We start from the raw sequence: 19079 nt of genomic DNA, 5'->3' as shown, positions 1-19079 counted from the left end.
AAGCCGCTGGCTTGACACTGCGTGCTACTGAAGAGGAAATTATCCAATCCGATTATCCGCATGTTTTGGTGCATTTTTGTTGCGGCTTTGGTGCGTGTTTTTTTTTTTTTTTTTTTTTCTCATGCGTTTTTGGGGCTAACTTGTGTCTTTGTGTATGCTAATAAAGTTGAGTGCACCCAGAGGAAAAACAATACTTCCTGTAGAACCATACCTCTAGATCCTTTGAAAGGCCAGCAATTCAGCCACCGCGTACAGGAAAATCACACTGGTTAGAATAGAATAGATATATACACATAGAAAAAAATATATATATTTATTTGTGCCGCTCTAATTTTCTTCTATACATATCTAACATTGTTTGTCAGTGACACACATATATATTCCATAGATAGGTAAAGAAAAACTGGCAATTCATCTGCTCTGTACTGTAAAATCACAGCAGGAGCCGACAAGATAGAATAGATGGTTTACATACAGTAAATGCACATAAAATAGATATATAGCTGTCAGTAACACATGCAATTAGTACAGTGTAGCTTACTGTACATGCAATTTAATTATTAAAAAATGATTTTTCTGAAAATTGCGTGGGCTCATGCATAATTTTCTTAACCAGCAGAGGGAAAGCCGAAGGATGGGGGCCGATGTTTATAGTCTGAGAAGAGGGTAATACCCCTGGAGCTTCCCAGGCTATTAATATCAGCTCGCAGCTGTATACGTAGCCTTTACTGGCTATTAAAATGGGATACCCCCCAAAAAAAAATTATGTAGGGTCCATGTATAATTAATCTGCAAAGGCTAAAAACATCAGTGGTCAGCCGTTCAAAAAAATGACACATCTATAAGATTTGCCAATTCTGACACTTAGCCTCGCTCTTTCCACTTGCCCTGTAGTGGTGGCAAATGAGGTGATAGTTGAGGGGGGGTTGATGTCACCTTTATATTGTCACGTGACCTCAAGCCCAGAGGTTAGTAATGGAGAGGCTTGAATAAGACACCCCCATTACTAACCCCATAGCCATATTGTGTAAAAACACACACCAAGAATAAAGTCCTTTAACTGAAAGAATGACACAGACGCCTTTTAATAAATCTTAATTAAACCATACTTACGACATCGCCCATTCCACGACACCATTGTCTCGTGCAAGAGAATTAAAATAAATAACTACAATATTCCTCGCCTCTCCGTTGTTCTGTTCCATGCCGTAATCCATGTTTAGGGAATAAATGGTTTTCAACCTGGACGGTGTCCAGATGCAACCGTCAAAGCTGAGAACCACTGGTGAATGAGCTGCTGCAAGCGCAGCCTCAGTGACTAGCGGTGATGTCACTGAGGCTGCTTTCCCAGCCGGGCTGAACTGCTATGACCTCGGTGAGATCCCCGTTAGCACTGTGAGAAAGTCGCACGGTACAGAGGCGAGTTCACCGGGAGAATTTCACTGCGGTGAACTCGCCTCTGCACCGTGAATGTCATCAAAAAGTTAATTTATTTCAGTTCTTCAATACAAAAAGTGAAGCTCAGTGATTACAAACAGTGATCTATTTCAAGTGTTTATTTCTGTTGTTAATTGGATAGCACAGCAGCCTTGCAGCGCTGGAGTCCTGGGTTCAAGCCCCACTAAGGACAACATCTGCAAAGAGTTTGTATGTTCTCTCCGTGTTTGCGTGGGTTTCCTCCGGGTACTCCGGTTTCCTCCCACATTCCAAAGACATACTAGGGAATTTAGATTGTGAGCCCCAACGGGGACAGCGATGATAATGTGTGCAAACTGTAAAGCGCTGTGGAATATGTTAGCGCTATATAAAAAAAAAAATAAAGAATAAAGAAGATTATTGATGATTATGGTTTACAGCCAATAAACTCAAGTCATTATTTCAGTAAAGTAGAATAATTAACAAAAAACACTTGCAAAGGCTTCCTAACCATTTAAAAAGGTCCATTAGTCTAAGTAGGCTCCACAATAATGGGGAATGACTTGACAGATGTCCAGAATGCAGTCATTGACACACTCCACAAGGAGTGTAAACCACAAAAGGTCATTGCTAAAGAAGCTGGCTGTTCAGAGTGCTGTATCCAAGAATATTAATGGAAAGTTGAGTGGAAGGAAAAAGTGTGGTAGAAAAAAGGTGCACAAGCAATCGGGATAACTGCAGCCCTGAAAGGATTGTTAAAAGGCCATTCAAAAATTTGCGGAGTTTCAGAAGGAGTGGACTGCTGCTGGATTCATTGCTGCAAGAGCCACCACCCACAGACGTAACCAGGACATGGGCTACAAGTGTCGCATTCCTTGTGTCAAGCCACTCATGACCAATAGACAACAATATCTTACCTGGGCCATGGAGAAAAAGAACTGGACTTGTTGCTCAGAGTTCCAAGATGTTGTTTTCAGATGAAAGTAAATTTTGCATTTCATTTGGAAATCAAGGTCCCAGAATCTGGAGGAAGAGTGGAGAGGCAGACAATCTAAGCTGCTCGAGGTCTAGTGTGTAGTTCCCACAATCCGTGATGTTTTGGGGAGCCATGTCATCTGCTGGTGTAGGTCCTTTGTGTTTTATTAAGACAAACTCAGCACAGCTGTCTATCAGGAAATTTTACAGCACTTCATGCTTCTTTCTGCCGACAAGCTTTTTGGAAATGGAAACTTCATTCTCCAGCAGGACTTGGCTCCTGTCCACACTGCCAAAACTACCAATACCTGGTTTAAAAACAACAGTATCACTATGCTTGATTGGCCAGCAAACGTGCCTGACCTTAACCCCAAAGAGAATCTATGGAGTATCGTCAAGAGGAAGATAAGACACCAGACCCAACAATGAAGACAAGTTGAAGGCTGCTATCAAAGCAACCTGGGCTTTAATAACACCTCAGCAGTGCCACAGGCTGATCGCCTCCATGCCACGCCGCATTGATGCAGTAATTGATGCAAAAGGAGCCCCGACCAAATATTGAGTGCATTTACTGAACATGCATTTCAGTAGGCCAACATTTCGAATTTTAAAATCATTTTTGAAGCTGGTGTTATAAAGTATTCTAATTTACTGAGATGACTTTTGGGTTTTCATTGTCTGTAAGCCATAATCAACATTAACAGAAATAAATACTTGAAATAGATCACTCTGTGATGACTCTATATAATATGAGTTTAACTTTTTGTATTGAACTGAAAATAAATTAACTTTTTGATGATTGATTGATATTCTACTTTTGTGAGAAGCACCTGTACAGTATATTCTGCAGCATGAGGCCCGCTACCTCTTTGCATTTCACCATTATTTTGCAAGAATATTGCTCAATTAATATTTTGATTTGTGACTAATTCATAAAACGATTTGCGCCTTTTTTCCAAGTGGACTTTCATGGATTAGTTAACTTTTCTGATTTTTACATCAATGTGGCTTCTTCAGAAGTTTTAGATTTCAGATTTACGAAAGGAGACTCTGAGTCTCAAAAATTGGAGCAAGCTTATTCCAGTCCGCCCCTTTTGTGATTTTTATAAACACCAGTTATGATGCCTTTTGCGAAATTTTGCAAAGCGTGCAACTATTTTTGTTAGAAATAAGTAACGTAAAACAAATTAAAGTGAAAGGGGGAAAAACGGTTATGGGCTTGGCACAAAATTTAATTGGGTGCGCCATTTTGATGAATTTGGCGCAAAAAGATCAGAGCAAAACACATCAAAAGTGACTTAAAAACTGCAAAAGATGTATATGGCTCGTAAGTATTAAGGAGGCCTTAACAACCATTGAATGCCTATGTTAATTCCTTCAAATCTTTGGATTTTCTGAAGGCTGCCAACTAAAAGTGACCAGTTAAAGCAAAACAATTAAAGTACTTTAAGTTAAAAATAAAAACTGCATGCATTAGGTCAGGAAAGCCCCAACAATTCTGAAACCATTGTTTTTGTAGTATATTATTTTGTTTCTATAACCATTCTTTATTACCCTTCACACTGCACTTTTACAAGTCCTTTTGGCCCACATTAATCCAGACCTGTATTTTTCATCCTGGTCTTGAGGAGTTGATCTATAGCCAGTCGCTCCTGATTCATTAAGAGGTGCATGGCTGCATCCCACACCAGCCCCGGAGCATGACAAAAAATAGAGACAGTAGGACTATGATAATAGATGGGAGTAACCCTTCAGGACTTACCGGTATCTTCTTTTAGGTTTATGTTGATTATTTGCAAACGAGAATAGTATAACACCACATTATTCTGCACTGGAATTAAAACATATAACTGACTGAGCCATTAGGGTCATACACAAAAAAAATCAGTAATTGAAGTATGTCAAGTTGCCTACTACCATAAAAATGCCAACAGTATGCTCAGTAGGCATTGTACACTGTTTACCAGCATCTGGGTAAGAGGGTGGATACTTACAGTTGTTCAGTGTGGTCCCCCGTTTAGTGCAAAACACATGCGCTGGAATTATTACATTTTTATAATCATTTTAAAAAGCTAGTACACCTTTATTCCTTTAACCCCTTCCCGACCTGTGTCGCCACGTAGGCATCATGAAAGTCGGTGCTAATCCGACCTGTGGCGCCTATATGGCATCATGGAGGGATCTCGTCCCTGCAGATCGGGTGAAAGGGTTTACTCCAATTTCACCCGACCTGCAGGGATAGGGGGAGTGGTACTTGAGCCCAGGGGGGGTGGCTTCACCCCCCCTGTGGCTACGATCGCTCTGATTGGCTGTTGAATGTGACGTTTCACTTTCAGTCAGAGCAATCGTAATATTTCACCAATGAAAATTGGTGAAATATTACAATCCAGCCATGGCCGATGCTGCAATATCATCGGCCATGGCTGGAAACCCTGATCTGCTACCGATCCACCGCCCCTTCCTCCGTCCTGTTTTCTGCTCCCCTCCTGTCCGCTCCCCCCTGTGCTCCGATCCCACCCCCCATGCTCCAGTCCCACTCCCTCATACTTACCGGTGTCCCTCCCGGTGTCCGTCCGTCTTCTGCATGGGCGCCGTCATCTTCCAAAATAGCATGCGCAGTGCGCCCGCCGAATCTGCCGGCCAGCAGATACGTTCATTCATTTTGATCACTGTGATAGATATCACAGTGATCAAAATAAAAATAATAGTAAATAACCCTCCCCCTATATCACCCCCATAGGTAGGGAACATAATAAAATAAAGAAAATATATTTATTTTTATTTTTGAACTAGGGTTGTGGTTAGAACTAGGGTTGGGGTTAGAACTAGGGTTGGGGTTAGAACTAGGGTTGTGGTTAGAACTAGGGTTGGGGTTAGAACTAGGGTTGGGGTTAGAACTAGGGTTGGGGTTAGAACTAGGGTTGGGGTTAGAACTAGGGTTGGGGTTAGAACTAGGGTTGGGGTTAGAACTAGGGTTGGGGTTAGAACTAGGGTTGGGGTTAGAACTAGGGTTGGGGTTAGAACTAGGGTTGGGGTTAGAACTAGGGTTAGGATTAGGCTATGTGCACATGGTGCGGATTTGGCTGCGGATCCGCAGCAGTTTTCCATCACGTTTACAGTACCATGTAAACCTATGGAAAACCAAATCTGCTGTGCCCATGGTGCGGAAAATACAGCTCGGTATTTTCCGCAGCATGTCAATTCTTTGTGCGGATTCCGTAGCGTTTTACACCTGTTCCTGTATAGGAATCCGCTGGTGAAATCTGCACAAAAAACACTGGAAATCCACAGTAAATCCGCAGGTAAAACGCAATGCGTTTTACCTGCGGATTTTTCAAAAACGGTGCGGAAAACTCCGCACACAAATCCGCAACGTGGGCACATAGTCCATAGGGTTGGATTTAGAGTTAGGGTTGGAATTAGGGTTAGGGTTGAAATTAGGGTTAAGATTATGGTTAGGGGTGTGTTGGGGTTAGGGTTGGGATTAGGGTTAGGGGTGTGTTGGGGTTAGTGTTGAAGTTAGAATTGAGGGGTTTCCACTGTTTAGGCACATCAGGGGGTCTCCAAACGCGACATAGCGCCACTATTGATTCCAGCTAATCTTGCGTTCAAAAAGTCAACTGGTGCTCCCTTCCGAACCGCGACGTGTGCCCAAACAGTGGTTTACCCGACATATGGGGTACCAGCATACTCAGGACAAACTGGACAACAACTTTTGGGGTCCAATTTCTCCTGTCGCCCTTGTGAAAATAAAAAATTGCTTGCTAAAACATAATTTTTGAGGAAAGAAAAATTATTTTTTATTTTCACGGCTCTGCATTATAAACTTCTGTGAAGCACTTGGGGGTTCAAAGTGCTCACCACACATCTAGATACGTTCCTTGGGGGGTCTAGTTTCCAAAATGGGGGCACTTGTGGGGGAGCTCCAATATTTAGGCACACACGGGCTCTCCAAACGTGACATGGTGTCCGCTAACGATTGGAGCTAATTTTTCATTCAAAAAGTCAAATGGCGCTCCTTCCCTTCCAAGCCTTGCTTTGTGCCCAAACAGTGGTTTACCCCCACATGTGAGGTATTCGTGTACTTAGGAGAAATTGCCCAACAAATTTTAGGATCCATTTTATTCTGTTCCCCATGTGAAAATGAAAAAAATTGAGGCTAAAAGAACTTTTGTGGAAAAAAAAAAAGTACTTTTTCATTTTTACGGATCAATTTGTGAAGCACCTGGGGGTTCAAAGTGCTCACTATGCATCTAGATAAGTTCCTTGGGGGGGTCTAGTTTCCAAAATTGGGTCACTTGTGGGGGAGCTCCAATCTTTAGGCCCACAGGGGCTCTCCAAACGCAACATGGTGTCTGCTAAAGATTGAAGCCAACTTTTCATTCAAAAAGTCAAATGGAGCTCCTTCCCTTCAGAGCCCTGTCGTGCGCCCAAACAGTGGTTCCCCCCCACATAAGGGGTATCGGCGTACTCAGGACAAATTGGACCACAACTTTCGGGGTCCAGTTTCTCCTTTTACCCTTGGTAAAATTAAAAAAATTGTTGCTAAAATATCATTTTTGTGACTAAAAAGTTAAATGTTCATTTTTTCCATCCATGTTGCTTCCGCTGCCGTGAAACACCTGAAGGGTTAATAAACTTCTTGAATGTGGTTTTGGGTACCTTGAGGGGTGCAGTTTTTAGAATGGTGTAACTTTGGGGTATTTTCAGCCATATAGATCCCTCAAACTGACTTCAAATGTGAGGTGGTTCCTAAAAAAAATGGTTTTCTAAATTTTGCTGTAAAAATGAGAAATCGCTGGTCAAATTTTAACCCTTATAACTTCCTAGCAAAAAAAAAATTTTGTTTCCAAAATTTGCTGATGTAGACATGTGGGTAATGTTATTTATTAACTATTTTGTGTCACATAACTCTCTGGTTTAACAGAAAAAAATTTCAAAATTTGAAAATTGTGAAATTTTCAAAATTTTCGCCAAATTTCCGTTTTTTTTCACAAATAAACGCAAAAATTATCGACCTAAATTTACCACTGTCATGAAGCCCAATTTGTCACGAAAAAACAGTCTCAGAACCGCTAGGATCCGTTGAAGCTTTCCTGAGTTATTACCTCATAAAGGGACACTGGTCAGAATTGCAATAAATGGCCAGGTCATTAAGGTCAAAATAGGCTGGGTCATGAAGGGGTTAAGCCAATAATTCAGGGCTTCTTCGTGCCATGCACCATCTAATTTTTAATTAATTAAAAAAGAGAAAAGAAGCTGTTCCTAAAAATGTAGAACGCAGAACTACCTAGTCTGTGTGTTAATTTTTACCAAGGCCAAGTACAAAGCCTTTGCGCCTCCGCTAGTTATCATCCTTGTGTCCTCTCTGTCACCATGGATAATGATGACACGCTGAATATGTTCAGTAACCCAAACAAATGATCAAACTCCTGCAATAGATTATTGTATTTTTCGGACTATAACACGCACTTTTTCCCCAAAAAAAATCTGAGGAAAATGGGGGGTGCGTCTTATAGTTGTAATGCAGGCTTACCGGCAGTTGGGTGGTGGCGGCAGAGGTGCGGGGATGATGAGTCGCGGTGAGTGGTATGGTGTGAGCAGGGTCCCTTCCACAGGTGAGGTGAAGCCCCGGGAAGCAGAGCACTCCATCTGCGCACGCGCGGCCTCAGGAAGATGGCCTCCACCACCGAGAAACCGGTGAGTAACCCGGCTCTGCTGCTTGCCTTGGATACCGGGCCGCAGCGTCACCTCACCTGTGGAAGGGACCCTGCTCACGCCATACCGCTCATTATCCCCCCACCTCTGCCGTCGCCACACCACTGCTGCAACCCCCCCATGGACACCAGGCCGTGGCGTCGCCCACCTAAGCAGGAAGGGACCCTGCTCAGGTGCACGCCGTACCGCATCACCGCACCTCATCACCGCACCTCTGCTGACACTATGCCTCCTGTGACCCTGCTCTGCCACCGCCAGCCCTCAGGTAAGATACTGTAAATTCGGACAATAAGACGGACCCCCATCTTCTGCAATTTTCACCCCAAATTGGGGTGCGTCTTATAGTCTGAAAAATACGGTAGATGTAACGCTGTAGAATAGGAGCAAGGATTTGATTTTATGTTGGCACTTTTCTATTAACACCTAGTAATGTCATGGATTGTGTTTCTTGTGTTTCAGTGAAGAAGAAGCCAAGTTTGGTGCTAGAAGATTGGCTCGTTGCCTCCAGAAGCTTGGATTTTTGGTATGTTTATCTTTGTGGAAAGTCGTTTGGGAGAAAAAGTAGTCTTATATACAACATAGGAGAAATAGTTTCAATGTGACGGCGAAGCTGTAGTTTAATGGTGGAGAGGGGGGAATAGTGTGGCGGTACAGATTTAGGGAATGAGAATAATATGCGTGCCCATGCATTAGATTGTATAATTCCACGAGAGACACTGACATTCATCTGCTTGTACAAATACTTTAGAATCGCTTATGTTTATGTTAACCGTAATAACTTTACTCAAACACTTTCCATATTTGCTACCCATCGCTAATGATTGATATACTGTATATTTATTTGATCATTATTCACTCTGTTAATTTTCATATATTCTAACAGGTGAAGTTCACAGAGTTTAAAGTTGTCAATGTGCTGGCAGTGTGCACCATGCCATTTGAAATAAGACTACCGGAATTTACAAAAAGTAACCGACCTAATGCCAGGCAAGTTTTTACTTAGGGTCCAATTTCCTTTTTGTTTTAGGTTTTCCAACATTTTCATTAAAACGTAAAATGTTCTTGTTTTTATACAGTTATGAACCTGAACTTCACCCTGCCGTTTGCTATAGGATAAAGTCTTTAAGATCAACACTACAGATATTCTCCACAGGAAGTATTACAGTTACAGGTAATCATTGAAAACTGGCCAGAAAAAAAAAAGATCTTACAATAAAATTAAGTGTGCAGCGAAGGTTATCCTTAAGTAGTGCGTGTTGTATTAAGAGAACATACAGCAAGCACCATGGCCCTCTTCATTCTCCCAATTATGGTAGTTTCAGGGACTGGACCATTAGGCTATGATCCCACTGTGAGTTCTTGGATGCTGCATGTATTTGCTTCTCCAAAAACGCAGCATCTTACAGTTTCAGCAAAGTGGATGAGATTTATAGAAATCTCATGCCCACTGTGCCTTTATTTTGCTCCGTGTAAACTGACCTGCGGTGCGTGTTTCAAATCCGCAGCATGTTAATTTGTCATGCGAGTACATTGAGTTTTCTGTACAGATTTTCCCTGTAGACTTGCATTAGTTGCGGAGAATCCCCAGTTAAAAAATACACAAGCGTTTTTAGTGTTTTTCTGCTGTGGACATACAAGGGCACATACGGTAAGTATATCAAAGTTTTGTCAATGCTAAATACCAGGAAGTATTAAAAACAAAGCAACTTTATTTAACCCCTTCGCCCCGCAGCCTGTTTTCACATTCCGGACCAGGCCAATTTTTACAATTCTGACCACTGTCACTTTATGAAGTCATAACTCTGGAACATTTCAATGGATCCCACTGATTCTGAAATTGTGTTCTCCTGACATATTGTACTTCATGATAGGTGTAAAAGTTCTTTGACATAACTTGCGCTTATTTGTGAAAAAAAACTTAAATTTGGTGAAAATTTTGAAGTTTGCAATTTTCAAACTTTTCATATTTATGCCCTTAAATCAGAGAGTCCTATCGCACAAAATAGTTAATAAATAACTTTTCCCACATGTCTAATTTACTTCAGCACAATTTTTGAAACATAATTTTTTTTGTTAGGAAGTTATAATGGTTAAAAGTTGACCAGCGATTTCTCATTTTTACAACAAAATTAGCAAAACCATTTTTTGGGGGACCACCTCACATTTGAAATGACTTTGAGGGGCCTATGTGACAGAAAAAAACAAAAAGTGACACCATTCTAAAAACAGCACCCCTCCAGGTACACAAAGCCACAATCAAGAAGTTTATCTTCAGGTGCTTCACAGGAATTTTTGGAATGTGGAAGAAAAAAATAAACATTTTACTTTTCTCTTTCAAAAATTTTCCTTTAGTTTTTTTTTTTAATTTTGAAAGGGTAACGGGAAAATGGACACCATTTTGGAAACTAGACTCCTTAGGGATCTTATCTAGAACCCACAGGTGCTTCACAGAAGTTTATAATGTTAACCCTTTCATGACCTTGGGATTTTCTGTTTTTCCGTGTTCGTTTTTCGCTCCCCTCCTTCCCAGAGCCGTAACTTTTTTATTTTTCCGTCAATTTGACCATGTGAGGGCTTATTTTTTGCGGGACGAGTTGTACTTTTGAACGACATCATTGGTTTTACCATGTCGTGTACTAGAAAACGGGAAAAAAATTCCAAGTGCGGTGAAATTGCAAAAAAAGTGCAATCCCACACTTGTTTTTTGCTTGGCTTTTTTGCTAGGTTCACTAAATGCTAAAACCTGCCATCATGATTCTTCAGGTCAGTTCGAGTTCATAGACACCTAACGTGACTAGGTTATTTTTTTATCTAAGTGGTGAAAAAAAATTCCAAACTTTGCTAAAAAAAAAAAAAAAAAATTGCGCCATTTTCCGATACTCGTAGCGTCTCCGTTTTTCATGATCTGGGGTCAGTTGAGGGCTTATTTTTTGCGTGCCGAGTTGGCGTTTTTAATGATACCATTTCGGTGCAGATACGTTCTTTTGATCGCCCATTATTGCATTTTAATGCAATGTCACGGTGACCAAAAAAACGTAATTCTGGCGTTTTGAATTTTTTTTTCTCGCTACGCCGTTTAGCGATCAGGTTAATGCTTTTTTTTTTATTGATCGAGCGATTCTGAACGCGGCAATACCAAATATGTGTAGGTTTGATTTTTTTATTATTGATTTATTTTGATTGGGGCGAAAGGGGGGTGATTTAAACTTTTTATATTTTTTATTTTTTTCACATTTTTTTTACTGTTTTTTTTTTTACTTTTGCCATGCTTCAATACCCTCCATGGGAGGCTAGAAGCAGGCACAACACGATCGGCTCTGCTACATAGCAGCGATCTGATGTTCGCTGCTATGTAGCAGAAATGCAGGTGTGCTGTGAGCGCCGACCACAGGGTGGCGCTCACAGCTGCCGGGAATCAGTAACCATAGAGGTCTCAAGGACCTCTATGGTTACACTGCTGAAGCATTGCCGACCTCCGATCATGTGACGGGGGTCGGCGATGCGATCATTTCCGGCCAAAAGCGGTAGTTAAATGCCGCTGTCTGCGTTTGACAGCGGCATTTAACTAGTTAATAGGCGCGAGCAGATCGCGATTCTGCCCGCGCCTATTACGAGCACATGTCAGTTGTTCAAAACAGCTGACATGTCCCGGCTTTGATGCGTGCTCACCGCCGGAGCCCGCATCAAAGCGGGGCTTCTGACCTCGGACGTACTATCCCGTCCGAGGTCAGAAAGGGGTTAAGCCGTAAAAATAAAAAATAAAAATCACATTTTTCCCAGATAAATCGTTTTTAGCTCCAAGTTTTGCATTTTCATGAGGGTAACAGAAGAAATTTCGCCATAAAATTTGTTGTCCAATTTCTCCTGAGTAGGCTGAAACCCAACATGTGGAGGAAAACAACTGTTTGGGCGCACGGCAGAGCTTGGAAAGGAAGGAGCGCGATTTGACTTTTTGAATGCAAAATTTGCTGGAATAAATAGCAGTTGCCATGTCGGGTTTCGAGAGCCCCTGATGTGCCTAAACAGTGGAAATCCCCTACAAGTGACACCATTTTGGAAACTAGATCCCTTTGGGAACGTATCTTGATGTGTATTGGGCACCTTAAACCCCCAGGTGCTTCACAGAAGTTTATAACGTAAAGCCGTGAAAATTTAAAAAAAAATAATAATTTTTCCTGCAAAAATCTTTTTTAGCTCCAAATTTTGTATTTCATTACAGGAGGGTAACAGGTGAAAATGGACCCCAAAAATGTGTTGTGCAATTTCTACTGACTTCACGGATACCCCAAATGTCATCAAAAACTACTTTTGAGGCACAGTGCAAAGCTCAGACTGGATGTAGCGGCATATTACAGTGCAGATTTGCTGCACTTATTTGAAGGTGCCATTGTTACATTGGCAGAGCTCCCTAAGGTGCCAACTCAGCAGAACCCCCCATAAGTGACCCCATTTTACAAACAAAACCTCTCAATGAATTCATCTGGGGTGCAGTGATTATATTGACACCACAGGTGTGTCACAAAGTTTTATACCATTGAGCAGTGAAGATAAACTAATTTACATTTTTACCACCAAGATTGTGTGTTCGCCCCAAGTTTTACATTTTCATACTGGGAAATGGGTAAAAATAGCACCAAAATTTGTCCTACAACTTCTGCTGAACATGGCAATTTCCCGTATGTGGTTGTACAGTACTACTTAGCCATGCGGAGAGACTCTGGAGGGACGGAGCGCTATTTGTCCCCTGGAGCACAGATTTTCCTAGAATAGTTTTCAGATTCCATATAAAGAGCCCCTAAGTGCTAGAAAAGCAGAATACCCCCTCAATTGACCCTATTTTGGAAATTATAACCTTTTGGGACTTTATCTACAGATGTAGTGATGATTTTGACTCCATGGGTGTTTTCCAGAAACAAGCAGCTGTGGATGTTGCTGAGTGGAAATTGCAAACTGCCCTTGTAGTGACCAGTACGTTATGCCCAGCTCATGCTTCTGGAGACACGCACCTGTAAATTAGGCGGGCTCTCGTCACTACAGAAATGACAAACGTTAAATGTGGTTTAGGCACACGGGGGCTCAGAAGGGAGAGGGCATTTGGATTTGGGAGCAGAGAATTTGCTGAATTTCTTTTGGCGGGTGAGGAGCCATTTCACTTTTCCGAAGCCTTTGTGCTACCAGTAATGTGGAAGCCCACTATATTTCTGTTAACAGATGACGGACCTGAGTGGGGACTTGCTTTTTTTGTGGATTGATTTGAAACTTTTATTTTGAACATTTTGCATAACATTTATGATCACATTTATCTGACGCTCTATGCTGAGCACTTACATCAGGGTTTCCATCTAAATCTCTGAGTGACATCATTCAGATGAAACCCCCAATGGATCCATTCATTTTAATGAGGCAGCAGAGTTACTCTGGACTCTGTCTTGCCTCTGTTCAACGGTGTCCTTTTTTTCAGATATGCACAAAACTGACCGACGGCACTTTTTATGCAATCCTAAAAAGACGGACACCTCTGGATCACAGGTCCTATGGTGTCCACAGTGCCTCCATCTGCTTCATTATAGGGAATCTTCTGCCAGGGGTTCCGTCTGAATCACTGATTTGAGAGATTTACACAGAAACCCCGGTGTAAGCGCTCAGCACAGAGCACAGGATAAATGTGCACTGAGCAATACTGCGATCTTTAGGAGGCAGGATAAAAATATCAACAGCATGTGAAGAATTGGTTTTATTTATTTTTTACGTTGTTGCTCGTGCGGTCGGTATAAATGATTAGGCGACTTTATTCTTCGGGTCGGTTCGATTACAGTGATACCAGATTTATATCGGATTTTTATGTTTGACTGCTATCACACACTACTAAAAGCTGCTTTTTATTGCGAAAACTAGTTTTTGCATCACCATATTTTGAGACATATAATTTTTCCATATTTCGTCCGACAGTCATATTATGGCTTATTTTTTGCAGGACGAGCTGAAGATTTTATTGGTACCATTTTCGGGCACATTACATTTTTTGATTGCTTTCCATTCTGATCTTTGGGAGGGAGACAGAATGAACAAAAACCAGCAATTCAGGAATTGCTTTTTTTTTTTTTTTTTTTATACCATCCCGCGTGTAGTAAAATTGTTAAGGCCACTTTATTCTTCGGGTCAGTACGATTACAGCGATATCCAAGTTATATAGTTTTTTTTTTTTTTTAATGTTTTGGCGCTTTTACACAATAAAAACTATTTTATAGAAAAAATAATTATTTTGCATTGCTTTATTCTGAGAGCTATAACTTTTTATTTATTTTTTCTGCTGATGGAGCTGTATGACAGCTTGTTTTTTTGCGGGACAAGATGACCTTTTTGGCAGTACCACTTTTATGTACATTCATCTTCTTGATCTTGTTTTATTCCACTTTTTGTTTTTTTTTGCAATATGATGATAAAGCGATTTTTTTTTTTTTTCTTTTATGGTGTTCACTGAAGGGGTTAACCAGTGGGACAGTTTTATAGAGCGGGTCATGACGAGCGCAGCAATGCCGAATATGTGTACTTTTCAGATTTATTTTTTTATTTACATAAATGTATTTGTCCCAGAATGGAACATCACTTTATTACCTCAGATCGCTGCTCTGATGTTCTTCAATGCTTCTGCACTGCAGAACATCGGAGCAGTGACTGAAGGAGGCCACCTTCCCTGAAGGATCTTGCGGGTTGGGAGTCTCCATGGAGACCATCAGGACATCGCAATCACATCCCGCTGTCCTGATGTCGTGCACCCGATCACCGCTGCGCTCAGCGTGAGGCTGCGCGATCAGTGCGCCGTACCTGTACTGCTGTTTGCGGGAACTCAGCTCCCGCAGAGCAGTACATGTACAGCACATGTCTGGAAGGGGGTATGACACTCCAACTAGCGATAAAAATGCAAGGTACCCAATTTAAATAGGTGCAAAACTTCGCAATCAACAGATCATACATTGATGGGCTATTCTAAACATAAGCCATAGAAGACCTGCACCAAAGTTTTATGGTCATGGTCACCTTACCAGTCTTTTCAACGATACAACAGTTATGTCAGTAAGGTCATTTCCTTAGGGCTTTAATTGCAAACTACACAACATATTCCTTATTTAAATATGCATGTTATACATTTGTCTAGTATATTATACCAGTCTTTCTCTGAGGTCTCAGTGATTTTTTTTTTTTTCATACACAAAAATGGTCCGAATGTCACTTTGGTCAGTGTCAGTTTTTACCATCAGAGTTTCATCCAGTTTTCTCAGATTAAAAAAAAAACATCTGATGGAGGTTTCTCAAGCTTCTCATATGAAACTGTGAAAAATGGACAGCTCACGGATGGCATCCAAGTGCGGTCCCGTGTTTTTCACAGACCCATAGACCTGAATTGGTGACTTTCCTCTACCGTTCAGCTAAAAATCGGACATGTCGCCGTAATTTTTGTAAAAATACATATCGCACGAATAGGTCCGAACGCTATCCATAAAAACAAATATGGGACTTGTATGAGAAAAGTAGACGTCAGAATGAGCCCTAAGTGCTTTGTGTATTTTTGTTTTTTTCTTTAGGTCCAGATGTGAAGTCCGTTGCTACCGCGGTGGAGCAAATTTACCCTTGTGTATTTGAAAGCAGAAAAGTAATTTTGTAAATAACCACTTCTACGTTGAGATTTTATGTCCATGCACCTTTTTTTAAGAAGAAAACGACAACAAAAAGAATAAATCTGTAACTTGATCAAATAAACAGGACCAACAAAGGGACAACTCTTTTAATTGTCTTTTAGTCAGTGCGGAGACGCTGCACCCAGAGACATTTCTGCGTTTTTAGGAAAGGACTGTTTACAAGACTTGGACCTGCTGCTTTGAAACGACTGTGCTATTTATTCGTGAAGTAATTCCCATGTACTCTTACGGAGAGAGCTGTAATGATGTGCACTAACGCAAACCTTCTGTTTGAGCTTGTGGTTTATTTATAGCCTTTTCGTTTTGGTTTTATTTTTTCTATTTTTTTTTTTTTTTTTTATAATATGGGCACCAAAGAAACTGTTAAAGTTTTCTTCTCACTCATTGAATGTTTTATAAATGTTCTGTTGTCATAGCACAAATGTTTTCTTTTTTTTTTGATCATGTAAATATTTTTTATTAAAAAGAAACCGATAAAAGGTTTGTAATATTTATATTCCTGTGCCTCAGTTGCTGCATTGTCATATGTTTGACGTGACGTCAAACTGACATTGCTAGCTTTAGTGCAGGCCTGCACAACATACGAAGGTTGAACACCGTGGCACAGGGGCAGTATAGTGTTCGTCGGCCCCGGTGTGCAGCAGCGTGATGAGGTCATCACACTGCTGCCGGGGCCTCATAGGCAGAGTAGTGATGAGCGAGTGTACTCTTTGCTCGGGTTTTCCAGAGTGCGCTCGGGTGACCTCCGAGTATTTTTTAGTGCTCGGAAATTTAGTTTTCATCGCGGCAGCTGAATGATTTACAGCTACTAGCCAGCCTGAGTACATCTGGGGGTTGCCTGGTTGCTAGGGAATCCACACATGTAAATCAAGCAGGCTAGTAGCTGTAAATCATTCAGCTGCCGCGATGAAAACTAAATCTCCGAGCAGTCATAAATATTCGGAGGTCACCCCAGCGTGCTCGGGAAAACCCAAGCAACGAGTACACTCGCTCTTTACTAGCAGAGAGGCATCAGGCACTGGTACACACTCCAGTAGGAACTGAAAAATGTCTTGTTATTTTAGATGAAGGGAGGGTTGTATTACTACAAGGGCACATAATGTGGCAATTAGTTGGGGGAGGGGGGATTTTGAATGGAAGGATACAATAGCAAGGGACAATGTGTGTGTGTGTGTGGGGGGGGGGGGGCTATTTTATGTAGGAAACACATTAAGGGGCAATTATTTATTCAGGGGGAGAATATAGGAGATTTTTATTTATGGAGCAGTATAATTGTACTTTAATTTTTAAGGGCACCATGTCGGGAATCGCTGCTGAAGACAAAGAAGGCAAGTCTCGAGAGAGAAGCTTTGGGTGTGAAATATCATGTTGTGTGTACTACGTGGACACAAAAGGGATGGGAACGACTCCCAATCAGAGAAAATGTCACCTATAATGTACCTGGATGTAAATGTTTATTTGGGATCCTGCCTGTAGTTCCTGTATGGACCATAGTCTGATGATGGCTGGTAACAACAACTCCCAGTATCTCCTTACTATTAAAGACATACTGGAAATTGTAGGTTCATATAATAAAAATGTATATTGGTATGACCCAGTAATGCGGTTGATCGCTGTACATAATCTTGGTGCTGTATACAGGTAATGACGGTCGCTTTGGCGCTGCACTCATGCCCCGATGGTGGTGAAGGTGGACTGACACGTAGCAGAACATATAGCATTCCAGAACATGTTTCATGGCTATGTTAGATCTTTACCCCCAAGGGTGGTTTGCATGTTAATGACCGGGCCAGTTTTTACAATTCTGACCACTGTCCCTTTTATGAGGTTATAACTCTGGAACTCTTCAACGGATCCTGGTGATTCTGAGACTGTTTTCTTGTGACATATTGTACATCATGATAGTAAAATTTCTTTGATATGACTTGCGATTATTTGCGAAAAAAAACGGAATTTTGGCTAAAATTTCACAATTTTCCAACTTTGCAATTTCATGCCCTTAAATCACAGATATGTCACACAAAATACATAATAAATAACATTTCCCACATGCCTACTTTATATCAGCACAATTTTGGAACCAAAATTTTTTTTGGCTAGGGAATTATAAGGGTTAAAAGTTGACCAGCGATTTCTCGTTTTTACAACACCATTTTGTTTTTTAGGGTCCACATCACATTTGAAGTCACTTTGAGGGTTCTATATGATAGAAAATACCCAAAAGTGACACCATTCTAAAAACTGCACCCCTCATTGTGCTCAAAACCACATTCAAGAAGTTTATTAACCCTTCAGGTGCTTCACAGGAATTTTTGGAATGTTTAAAAAAGAACAAACATTTAACTTGTTTTCACAAAAAATTGCTTCAGATCTAATTTTTTTTATATTTTCCCAAGGGCAACAGGAGAAATTGGACCCCAATAGTTTTTGTGCAATTTGTCCTGAGTATTCAGATACCCCATATGTGGGGGGGAACCACTGTTTGGGCGCATGGCAGAGCTCGGAAGGGAGGGAGCACCGTCTGACTTTTTCAATGCAGAATTGGCTGCAATTGAGATCACAAGTGATGCCATTTTGGAAACTAGACCCCCCCCCCCCCCCCCAAGGAACTTATCTAGATGTGTTGTGAGAACTTTGAACCCCAAGTGCTTCACTAAAGTTTATAACGCAGAGCTGTGAAAATAAAAATTAATTTTTTTCCCCACAAAAATGATTTTTTAGCCTCCCAAATTTTTTTTTCACAAGGTTAACAGGAGAAATTGGACCACTAAAGTTGTTGTCCAATTTGTCCTGAGTACGCTGATACCACATTTGTGGGGGTAAACCACTGTTTGGGCGCACGGCAGAGCTCGGAAGGGAAGGAGCAACGTTTGACTTTTTCAACGCAGAATTGGCTGGAATTGAGATTGGATGCCATGTCGCGTTTGCAGAACCCCTGGTGTGCCTAAAAAGTGGAAACCCCCCAATTCTAACTCCAACCCTAACCCCAAGACACCCCTAACCCTAATCCCAACATAACACTAACCATGCCCCTAACCCGGACACACCCCTAATCCCAACCCTAACCACACCCCTAACCTTGACACACCCCTAATACTAACTGTAAGGCTGTGTGCACACGTTGCGGTTTTTTTTGGTATAAAAACGCATAAACGCATACATTATGCATCCCATCATTTAGAATGCATTCCGCAATTTTCGTGCACATGATGCGTTTTTTTCCGCAAAAAAGCGCATCATGTTCATTAATTTTGCGGATTTTTTGCATTTTTC

At 41.2% G+C, this 19079-nt stretch overlaps 1 protein-coding gene across 3 annotated transcripts in view; it reads left to right on the top strand.

Moving 5' to 3' along the window:
* TBPL1 (TATA-box binding protein like 1) overlaps positions 1-17726 on the top strand; it is a 33891-nt gene extending 16165 nt beyond the window's left edge. Inside the window, exons 4-7 of one of the 3 annotated variants that reach the window (XM_077289330.1) lie at positions 8569-8632; positions 8993-9096; positions 9186-9280; positions 15693-17726. In XM_077289330.1, the coding sequence (XP_077145445.1) occupies positions 8569-8632; positions 8993-9096; positions 9186-9280; positions 15693-15772 (343 nt within the window). In that variant the 3' untranslated portion in view covers positions 15773-17726. The remainder of the gene's footprint in view (positions 1-8568; positions 8633-8992; positions 9097-9185; positions 9281-15692) is intronic. The other 2 variants (XM_077289332.1, XM_077289331.1) reach the window with 2 other exon arrangements.
* Positions 17727-19079: the final 1353 nt, after the last annotated feature.

Source organism: Ranitomeya variabilis, chromosome 2 (genome assembly GCF_051348905.1).
Source record: "Ranitomeya variabilis isolate aRanVar5 chromosome 2, aRanVar5.hap1, whole genome shotgun sequence".
In the NCBI taxonomy this organism is placed as follows: domain Eukaryota; kingdom Metazoa; phylum Chordata; class Amphibia; order Anura; family Dendrobatidae; genus Ranitomeya; species Ranitomeya variabilis.
The sequence above is the reverse complement of the archived record's forward strand: the minus strand, read 5'-3'. Positions and strand labels throughout refer to the sequence as shown.